General features: G+C 56.3%; 1 protein-coding gene across 1 annotated transcript in view; it reads left to right on the forward strand.

The window, feature by feature from the left end:
• The window catches only part of LOC138812417 (uncharacterized), a 30,447-nt gene extending 20,782 nt beyond the window's left edge, over positions 1-9,665 (forward strand). Inside the window, exons 12-15 of the mRNA XM_070000368.1 lie at positions 3,247-3,584; positions 5,085-5,211; positions 5,821-5,937; positions 6,868-9,665. Of these exons, the coding sequence (XP_069856469.1) occupies positions 3,247-3,584; positions 5,085-5,211; positions 5,821-5,937; positions 6,868-8,279 (1,994 nt within the window). The 3' untranslated portion in view covers positions 8,280-9,665. The remainder of the gene's footprint in view (positions 1-3,246; positions 3,585-5,084; positions 5,212-5,820; positions 5,938-6,867) is intronic.
• Positions 9,666-11,068: the final 1,403 nt, after the last annotated feature.

Genomic DNA, 11,068 nt, shown 5'->3' on the forward strand with positions numbered 1-11,068 from the left:
TTTTTTTCAGTCCTGGGACTTGAACTCAGGGCCTGGGTGTTATTGCTGAACTTCTTTTGCTCAAGGCTAGCACTCTGTCACTTGAGCCACAACCACTTCCGGCTGTTCCTGTGTATGTGGTACTGAGGAATTGAACCCAGGGCTTCCTGCCTGTTAGGCAAGCTGTTTCCCACCAAGTCACATCCCAACCCCCCCTTATTTTGTGTGTGTGTGCATGACCTGGAGCTTGAACTGGGCCTGGGCGCTCTTCCTGAGCTTTTGCACTCAAGACTAGTTCTCTGCCACTTGAGCCACAGTTCCCCTTCCGGATTTTTTTTTCCTGTTTAAATTGGACATAAGGGTTGCACAGGGGCTGGGACGGTGGCTCAGTGTTAGAGCACTTGCCTTGCATGCATGAGGCCCTGGGTTTGATTCCTCAGCACCACATAAGCAAAAAGAAAAAAAAGCCGGAAGTGGCGCTGTGGCTCAAGTGGTAGAGCGCTAACCTTGAGCTGAAGAGCTGAGGGACAGCGCCCAGGCCCAAAGTTCAGGCCCCACGACCGGAACCCCCCCCAAAAAAAGGGGGGTTGCACAGACTGCCCTGTCCCTGACGGCTTCACCCTGTGATTCTTGGGTCTCAGCCACCGAGCGGCCAGGACGACCGGCGGCATCACCACTGGCACTGCCGAAGCCGCTTTCCTGAGATTTGGTTTCCTGTGTGTGCAGTGGATACAGTGAGGAAGCAAGCGTGATTATGTTGTCACGAGCACGGGCCAAGCCGGCCATCCACTGGAGAAGCTACCTGGCTGGGTCACCTGTCGCCCGGGGGTGGGGGTGGGGGTGACACAGCCCAGGGCGGACACTAGCCAGCCTCCCAGCCGCGAGCCAACCAAAGGCGGGAGCGACCTTGTCCCAGGAAGTCCTGCCTTCCCTGGGCCGTCATTGGCCCGAGTGGTCGCGTCGGGCGAGCGGACTTCTGGGTAATGTAGTTTTGGGTCGGTCATAGAGCCTGCCCTCAGGGCCTGGGCACCTTTCCTGAGTATTTTGCTCAAAGCCAGCACTCTACTACCCGGAGGCACAGATCCATTTCTGGTTTTCTGGTGGTTAATTGGAGATAAGTATCTTTACAGACCTTCTCACTGGGGTGAGTTCAAACCGCCACCCTCAGCCTCTTGAGTAGCTAAGATTAAAGGTGTGAGCCACAAGCACAGAGCTCATTTTCTTTTCTTTTTTTTTGGGGGGGGGGTGGAGGGGGGTCCGGTCATGGGGCCTGAACTCTGGCCTGGGCCCTGTCCCTCAGCTCTTCAGCTCAAGGCTAGCACTCTACCACTTGAGCCATAGCACCACTTCTGGCTTTTTTCTTTTCGCTTATGTGGTGTTGAGGAATCGAACCTAGGGCCTCAGGCATGCAAGGCAAGCGCTCTACCACTGAGCCACCTTCCCAGCCCAACGCTCAATATTTTTTTATGTGGGTACTGGGCCTTGAACTCAGAGCCTTATGCTTTTGATTGGCCCTGCCCACTGAAAGACCCCAGACTCACTGGGACACTTTCTTCAACGGGAGGGCTCCCCAGGAACCAAGACTTCAAACCAGCAGATGCAATAAGCAAGAGGAGTTTATTTGACGTTTGCGCAAACGGACTCTCTGTCCCAAGCAGACAGGGAGCCCTGAGCAGAGGTTACAAACACTTTTAAAAGGAAAAACCACAAAATTAGCATAAAACACTTTTTGTCAAACAATTGGCTCATGGTCTGTCTAAGGGGGTGGTTTACATGGTTACAGGCCTATGATTGGTTAACATTTGGCTTGACTTGTGGTCTTGCCAGGTCTGTCCCGGGGATTGCTGAACATAAACTAAAACTGGAAAATATACACTATCTATAACGCCGTCCTTGTCCTGAGGCAGGCTGACATCCAGATATCTGGGCCGGCCAATATCCTTGAGTCACTGCCCACTTATATCTCTCGGGAAAGGGAGGTCTAAATGCAAGCATATTTACAGAAGCACAATCAGCAGTTAGTAATGATGAAGTGAGGGTTCTTAGTTTTTTTTTTGTTTTGTTTTTGTTTTTTTGCCAGTCATGGGGGCTGAACTCTGGGCCTGGGCGCTGTCCCTCAGCTCTTCAGCTCAAGGCTAGCGCTCTACCACTGGAGCCAAGCACCACTTCCAGCTTTTTCTGCTTATGTGGTGCTGAGGAATCGAACCCAGGGCCTCATGCATGCAAGGCCAGCACTCTACCACTGAGCCATCTTCCCAGCCCCAGGGTTCTTAGTTTTTAACCCTTCACCCACCCCAGGCTCAATCACTTGAGCCACAATTCCACTTCTGGCATTTAGGTGGTTAATTAGAGATAAGTCTCACGGAATTTCTTGTCTGGTCTGGCTTTGAATGGTGATCCTCAGATCCCAGTTTCCTGAATAGTTAGGGTTACAGATGTGAACTACCAGTTCAGGTAAGCTTAGAAATCATCAAGGTGTCCTCACAGTAAGGAAAAAGCTGAATTGAAAATCAACTCTTCGTAGATAATCAAGAAATTAAGGTGATAGGGTAAATTACTATCCCAAAACTGACCAAAACAACAACAAAAAAGTAACTAGACAATCCAGTTTTGGAAGCATAAGCTTCTTGAGTTGTTTCAAACACAGTCTTATAACTTTCTTGTTTTTTGTTTTTTTTTGGGTCAGGTCATGGGGCCTGAACTCTGCATGCAAGGCAAGCGCTCTACCACTGAGCCACCTTCCCAGCCCTCCCCTGGCTCTTTCACTCGAGGCTGAGCCACGGCTCTCCTTCTGGCTTCTCTGCTGGTTAACTGGAGCTCAGGGTCCTTGGATTTCCTGCCCAGACCGGCATCGAACCGCCGTCCTCAGTTTTCCTCCGCCAGTACGTTGCTGTCTCTGGACGCAAACCTTTCCCTTCCTTTGTCTCCGTGGTCCTCCCTGCCTGGGGTCACCTCCTGGACTCTGAAAGTTTCCACTCGGCGCATCAGGTTTGAGTCTGTGCCTGCTCGGATGGGCGCGGGAACGCAAGAGCCTAAATCTGCCCGCCCGCCGGGCCGGCGGGAAGCGGTGCAAGGGGCAGGCTCTCTCACGCGGAAGGGACGCTTGGCCGTTGCCATAGGGACCATGAAGTTACTTCCGGGCTCGTGGAAAGGCAAAGAGGAACTACGCTGCCCAGAAGGCCTTGCGCGAGCGCCCGCCGCCTCTATTGGGCCAGTGAGTCCCGGAGGGCGGGACTTCCGGCATTTGGGACTGTCACTTTGCTGCAGGACATCAGACTGTACAGTTGGTAGGCGGTAGCACGAGGGGCTGGGCCGGCTTTCCAGGAGGTTCTGGGGACCCGGCTGGAGGGCCCCGAGGGAGGCGGCGGCGGAGCGCCCGCTTCGAGGCGCCGGCTGGTCGGAACCGCGCGTCTCGGCTTCCCGGCGGGGCCGTCTGGCCGGGCTGGCAGCCACGTGCTCCTCAGCCCCCGCCGCAGTCCCACCACTCTCCCCTGGGGCCTGCGCCCCTGGCAGACGGGGAGACTGAGGCCGTGTCGGGTCACCCAGCCGCGGGTCCCGTGGCGGCTCCGATGGCCGCGGCGAGGGCGGTGACCGATCCTCCGAGGGTGAGTACGGGGACCCTCCCGAGAACGCGAGCCCGAAGCCCGCCCAGCCCTCCGGCTGCCCCGGGGCGGGAGGCGGTGCTTGCCGAGCCCGCAGCCAGGGTCGGGGGCTGGGACCCGCGGGCCGCCCAGCGGGGCGTGGTCTGGAAGGACGGCTCACGTGCACAGGCCGCCACTGAGGCAGAGCACGGAGATGCGGAGCTCTGGACACGTCTGAGGGCCACAAGCGGCCGGGACATGGGTGCCCGGGAGGGGCGACTGGAAATTGACACCACCCAGTTAGGACTTCTTTTTTTTTGGTAGTATTGGGTTTCGACTCGGGTCATTGTTTTTGCTAGATGAGTGCTTTATCACTAGCTATTTTTTCAGACTGAGTCTCAGGATTTTACCCCCTGGGCTAGCCTCAGACCTTGATTCTCTGTATCTTGGATCTCGTTTGGCTATCACTACACCTAGCTTGTCAGCTGAGATGGGATTTGATACCCACCCTCCTCACCGGCCCAGGCTAGCTTTGAACCTCAATTCTTCTGATCTCTACCTTTAGTTAGGTAGTAATTACAGGCATTTGCCACCATGCCTGGCCCTTTCGGTATTTTAAAGGCCTACCACTTCTTACTGAGTGGAGAACACATATGGGGTGGGGAGCTGTCCCATAAAGGAGGAAGGTACTGCCACCGTACAAGTAATAGTGACCTCTAAACCAGAAGAGCAGTGGTGGTTGGAGATGGTAGAAGTATAGGTAGATTTGTTGTGTCACGTGGGGGCTGTGAGCCAGCGCTGTGAGTGAAGAACCTTCTCAAGTTTTTCAGCCTTAGCACCTGGAAGAATGGAGTTGCTGTCGACAGAAATAGTATAGTAATTGGAAAGGAAAGGAGGTTTCTTTCAGGGAAAAGATCAAGAATCTGTGATGTAGTGTGGAGGGGTTGGTGGACCTAAAATTGTAGATGTGCAGCGTACAAGGTTTTGGTATCCTATCCCAGAGATGGGTCTAGAAATTGGACAGAGGAAGGGATGATCTCATGGGCCTGTTCAGTAGAGTGGAAATAGGGAGCTGTGAGAAAGGGAAGGCTTGACTTTATATTCACCAGGTCCTCAGGGTCAGTTCCCTGTGAAAGCTGGTGCAGCTTATCCAGTCTCTGAAGGACCAGCTTTGAAATGTTAGGCAAGCACAGCAGTGGAGAATCCTAGGGATAGACATGACCTGGGGGCCCAGAGTTGGGACTTAGGCATTTGTCTCCAGCCAAGGGTTTTATGCTTGCTCTTTCTTGTGTAAAGTGGGCAGCAAGGAAGCCGAGCTAGCATCTGTTGTCTGTATATGGAGGTAGAGGTAAGGAGAAGGAGACACAGACTAGTAGCAGAAGTGCCATCTGAAGACAGGTCAGGGTAGATGAGGGAAGGAGAATGAGTATCCAAGAGGCACCAGGGGGAAATGGCCATCAGGACTGGAAACTGAGCCCTTGGTCATTCTGCCCTGTCTTCGACTCTCTCCCCTGCCTGTTACAGAGCCTGATGACCTTTGAGGATGTGGCGGTGTATTTCTCCTGGGAAGAATGGCTTCTCCTGGACGCCACGCAGAAGGCCTTGTACCGCCATGTGATGCTGGAGAACTTTGCCCTTGTGACGTCACTGGGTAAATCTCTGGGGCGGGCTCGGAAAGTTGGCTCAGTGGTAGAGCGCTTGCCTTGCATGCCTGAGGACCTGGGTTCGATTCCTCAGCACCACATAAGCAAAAAGAAAAAAGCCAGAAGTGGCACTGTGGCTCAAGTGGTAGAGCGCTAGCCTTGAGCTGAAGAGCTGAGGGACAGCGCCCAGGCCCAGAGTTCAGGCCCCACAACCCAACCCCCCCCCCAAAAAAAAAGAAAAAAAAATCTCTGGGGCATCCCTGCTGCTCTCCTCCTTCACAGCCTAGCTGTGAGCAGAATTTTGTGCCCTGAGGCTGTGAAGTTGGGATGGGGGAAGGGCTTGGTGATGTGCAGTCTGGCTTAACCTCGCTTAACCATTTCCTGTATTTCCTTGGTGCTGTCTGGCTGCATTTTTCTGTGCCTGTCCCAGTCCCCTTCCTTTGGTGCTACCAACCTAGGGGCCACTCATGAGTGCCCTCTGCAGTCCACTCTATGGTTTGATTTTTGGGTTTTCCTGGCTTCACACCCAGCACTGATATTCCCTGGTTGCTGCCATCTATTGGGAAGTGGGCTGCTTAAGCTGGGACTGGCCACTTACTTGATCACCTCCCTCCCAGGTCTGTCTGCCTCCCGACCTCGTGTGGTTGTCCTGATCCAGCGTGGGGAGGAACCCTGGGTTCTTAGTGAGATGGATACAGGTCTGGCTGGCAGCATCGATGAGAGGCACAGCCTCGGTGAGTCCTGGCTCCACAGACATCCCCTTGCCTCCCACCTCCCACTCTTCCTTCATCAGCCTGCCCTGGATGTGGGAGCCTGGCTGCTCCCATACTGTTCCAGGGCACAAAGGCTGGCTTCACAAGCAAACTTGGTGAGAAGTGGCTGTGGCTGGGCTCTGCGGCTCCTCCACGTAGCTCCTGCACATGCTTGTGAGTCTGTTCTTTCCTCCCTTCCTCCTTTGTGTTCAAGTGTTGACTGGGCACTTGGATACAGCATGGCCAGGAAACGTTTGTCTTGCTGTGGATCTGCCCCAGCAGGAGAGGTAGAAAACGGGATTCACAAGTAGCCCATAGACTCAGTTAGAGATCAGAACAAGGAGAAAAGCTGGAGTGAGCACTGGGCTTGGTGGGGGAAGATGAGACCACCGATGTGGAGGCCTGGGTGGCATGCAGGGGTTGCTGTGAGCGCTGGCACTGAGGCCCGGGGAGCGTGCAGTGGTTTCTGTCCCCATGTGGCGCGGGTGTGGGTGCAGGCGCGGAGGACCCGGGGACGTGCAGGCCCAGGTGGCGTGCAGGGGTTGCTGTGGGCGCTGGTGTGCAGGCCCAGGATGCAGGCGTTGCTGTCTCCCTGGGGCGCGGGTGGGCGCTGGTGTGGAGGCCCGGGTGATGTGTAGGGGTTGCTGTGGGCACTGGTGTGCAGGCCTGGGGTGCAGGGGTTGCTATCCCCTGTGGTGTGGGGGTGTGCGCTGGTGCGGAGGCACGGGTGGCGTGTAGGCGCTGCTGTCCCCTTGTGGTGCGGGTGGGCTGAGTGGGAACCAGGTGCAGAGAGGCAGCACGTGCTCCTGGCCGGTTCACTGCCTGGCCAGCCTGGACCTCGCTCCTCCTAGCCTGCTCACCTGGTGCATTCGGGTGACCCCCAACCCCTCTTCTCTCTCCCTCCGACTCCAGGTGCCCGTTCTCCGGTGGAGGACAAACCTTCTGGACTAGCAGGCCTTCCTCATGTCTTCCCAGACAGCATCGGGGGGACTCGGGGGAATGGCTCCGCTGCTCGGGCCTCCCCACCCCCTGGGAGACGGCCTGCTGGGGTGTCGGTCATCTACTGGGAGCGGCTGCTGCCGGGTGCAGGCCACGAGGAGGGCGTGGGTCTACGGCTGACCTCCCCGCAGAAGCCCCCCGAGGGTGGCCCAACCAGGCCCAAGGTCCTGGCAGGCGGTCGCACGCCGGGCCGGCGGCCTCGGAGGGCCCGGCGGCCCAGGCTGGGCGGCCCGGGCCCCGAGGGCGCCTTCCAGTCCGTCCCAGTACCCGTCCTCGGGGACATGTGTGCAGGCGCAGCCTGGGCCGAGGCCCCGGGCTGGGCAGTGCTGGGCGAGGCGCTGCGGGCTGGGCCGGGGCTCCTGGCCACCGGGGAGGAGGCGCTGCGGGCCGGGCCCGGGCTCCTGGCCACTGGGGAGGAGGCGCTGCAGGCTGGGCCTGGGCTCCTCGCTGCGGGGGAGAAGCCTTTCGAGTGCCGCGCGTGCAGCAAGGTGTTCGTCAAGAGCTCGGACCTGCTCAAACACCTGCGCACGCATACCGGTGAGCGGCCGTATGCATGTGCGCAGTGCGGCAAGGCCTTCAGCCAGACCTCACATCTGACGCAGCACCAGCGCATCCACAGCGGGGAGACACCGTATGCATGCGCGGCCTGCGGCAAGGCCTTCCGCCACAGCTCGTCGCTGGTCCGGCACCAGCGCATCCACACAGCCGAGAAGGCCTTCCGCTGCGGGGACTGCGGCAAGGCCTTCAGCCATGGCTCCAACCTCAGCCAGCACCGCAAGATCCACGCGGGCGGCCGGCCCTACGCCTGCGCGCGCTGCGGACGCCGCTTCTGCCGCAACTCGCACCTGATCCAGCACGAGCGCACACATACGGGCGAGAAGCCATACGCATGCGGGCTCTGCGGCGCCGCCTTCAGCCAGGGCTCCTCGCTCTTCAAGCACCAACGCGTGCACACCGGCGAGAAGCCCTTCGCCTGCACGCAGTGCGGCCGCGCCTTCAGCCACAGCTCCAACCTCACGCAGCACCAGCTGCTGCACTCGGGCGAGCGGCCCTTCCGCTGTGCTGACTGTGGCAAGGCCTTCGCCAAGGGCGCTGTGCTGCTCAGCCACCAGCGCATCCACACCGGCGAGAAGCCCTTTGCCTGCGCGCAGTGCGGCCGCGCCTTCCGCGAGCGCCCCGCCCTCTTCCACCACCAGCGCATCCACAGTGGGGAGAAGCCGGCGCGCCGGGCCCGGCCCGGACCCCCAGGCGCTGCGGCCGAGGCCCCTACTTGCACGGGCCCGGCTGCTGGCGGGAAGGCGGCCCCCCAGCCAGCAGAGGCCTGAGAACACCATACCCACCCTCGCGGACTTCCGCCTAACCCAAGTACTGAGCGCCGCCTCCGAGGGCCGACCGCGCGTGTGCACAGGCAGGTCCCGCCCTCAGTCGCTGCTTGAACCTGGGCTGGGAGACCAGATCTCAGTCAGGCTCGCGGAACTTAGGCGGACCTGACGTTGTTGGCCGAGCTAGTGGAGCACAACCAAGAGCCCTGCATGTGGACGCCGCTTCAGTGTTTCCTGACTTGGGGTGACTGGGAGGGGAGTCCGGCTTCAGCCGAGTCCACCAAGAATTTGCCTGCACACAGGACCGTGGTAGATCCTCTACTTCAGGCCTCTGCTCGTCCAGGGCTCTCAAGCTGGGCTCCAGGCAAGACGTTGTGCCCTGAGTCCCAGCTCCCTCCTCTGGGAAGAAGTAAAAATAAAATGGGGCTGGGCACCAATAGCTATGCCTGGAATCCTAGCTACTCAGGTTGAGATCTGAGGGCTGCAGTTCAAAGCCAACCCAGGTAGGAAAGTCCATGAGACTCTGCAACTAACAAATCAAGTCGAGCTGTGGCTCAAGTAGTACAGCAATAGCCTTAAGCTGGAAAGCTCAAGAATAGCCCAGGTCCTGAATTCAAGTCCAAGAACCAACCCTCCCCACTCCCCAGCAAAGAAAGAAATTGAAAAGAGGATCTGTGCTACAGACGGTGGTGTTTACAGCCTTATAGGCATGACTCCAAGGGAGCCCAGTATGTATGCACTGCCAGGCCGATCTAGGTGTTGGGAAGGTCCTCGTGTCAGCTCAGCTCTCTACCTTGAAGGCCTAGCCTTGTTGCCATAGCAGCAGACCCCTAGGAGGTGGCAGGCCATCAAGTACAAGAATATGTGGCTTTCATGGGGCTGGGAAGGTGGCTCAGTGGTAGAGCGCTTGCCTTGCATGCATGAGGCCCTTGGTTCGATTCCTCAGCACCACATAAGCAAAAAGAAAAAAGCCGGAAGTGGCGCTGTGGCTCAAGTGGTAGAGGACTAGCCTTGCCCAGCATTCAGGCCCCACAACCAGACCCCCCCCCCCCAAAAAAAAAATATATGGCTTTCAGCACTGCCTGATCAAGAGGACTGCTTTCACACCATTGTCCAAGTCTTGTCAGGTCAGTGTCTTGAGGAACCTTCACATCCGAGGTAGTTATGATCACTTGAGGACATATGATGGGGCTGTTCACATTTGCTGAGTTTGGTTATGTGCCCACCTTGGTTGAAAGAAAATTGAATAGCATTACCCAAGACTGCACAGGGCAGTTTACTCTCCCATAGCCTTCTAGGTCTTCTGCAAACTAAGCCTTAAGTCCAATCCAGTCTGGACCCAGAATCAAATGTTTTTGGTTTGTTTTTTTGTTTTTTTTTTTTTTTTTTGCCAGGAAGAAAACAAAAACATTAGCATTTACAACTCAGAATGGATAAAGTGTGATTTCTTGTGTAGGTGTACAGAAGTCCACAGGCTCAGCCTTTTCTCAACTCTTGGGCATGGGTCAGGTTTTAATAAGCTCAAAGGGGAGGCTTCCTGACAAAAGCTTTTTTTTGCTTCCTCCTCCGCCCCTCCCCCGCTTTTTTTTTGCTGTGGCTACTGGCACTTGAACTAGTCCTCATTCTCTTGCTCAGCCTTTTCTATTATAATCAGCATTCTTAATTACTTGAGCCAATTGGATTTCTGCTGGCTAATTGGAGATAAGTATCTGGGAGGCTGGGAAGGTGGCTTAGTGGTAGAGTGCTTGCCTTGCATGCATAAGGCTCTGGTTTTGATTCCTCAGCACCACATAAGTAGAAAAAAGCCAGAAGTGGTGCTATGGCTCAAGTGATAGGGCGCTAGCCTTGAGCTGAAGAGCTGAGGGACAGTGCCCAGGCCCAGAGTTCAGCCCCCATCACCGACAAAAAATGTCTCTGGATTTGTAGGCCTGGGCTGGCTTTGAACCTTGATCCCCAGTTCTCAGCCTCCTCTGAGTTAATAGGCATGAGCCAGGGGCACCCAGCTAAAGGTTTTATTTATTTATTTTTGGGTCAGTCGTGGGGCTTGAATTCTGGGCTTGGGCACTGTCCCTGCACTCTTCAGCTCAAGGTGAGCGCTCTACTGCTTGAGCCATAGTACCACTTCTGGTTTTCTGAATGGTTTATTGGAGATAGGGGTCTCAGACTTTCCTGCCCAGGCTGGCTTTGAACCACGATCCTCAGATCTAAGCCTCCTGTGAAGTTAGAGTTACAGGCGTGAGCCATGGCACCCGGCTGGTTCAGGGATTTGACTTCCACCATGGGTCCCCCTGAAATGCCACAAAGTAGATGTGTAATAGGCCAGAGAGGTTTTAGATATCTCAGCAGGGTGGGTGGTCTCTGTAGGAGCAGCAGCTCTCACAGAAGTGAGTCTTTGTGGATTCAGATGATCAGAGTCAGGTAGGTAAGGCTGTGTTCTGTCTGCTGCTAAGGCAGAGTGAGGGTAGCCATGTATGACCACCTGGAAAGTTTGACTCCAGTCCAATGATTGTTACAGTCCCGTTGCCTAGAAAACCCTATACTCAGGAGCACACAGATAATGCTATCAGTCTCATTCACCAGTGGGGCAAGACCCATAAGCTGTGTAAGGGGTGGTAAGAAGGGCTAAGCTGCAGATCCAAGCTGGGCTTCCTGTTACCCTGCAGACCTCTGAACCATTGTCCATAGCAAAGTTATGAAATGCAAACCTCTTTTTTTTTTTGTCGGCCGTGGGGCTTGAACTCTGGGTCTGGGCACTGTCCCTCAGCTCTTCAGCTCAAGGCGAGCGCTCTACC

The sequence above is a fragment of the Dipodomys merriami genome, unplaced genomic scaffold (assembly GCF_024711535.1).
Source record: "Dipodomys merriami isolate MVZ:Mamm:240054 unplaced genomic scaffold, mDipMer1.0.p SCAF_57, whole genome shotgun sequence".
Taxonomy (NCBI): Eukaryota; Metazoa; Chordata; class Mammalia; order Rodentia; family Heteromyidae; genus Dipodomys; species Dipodomys merriami.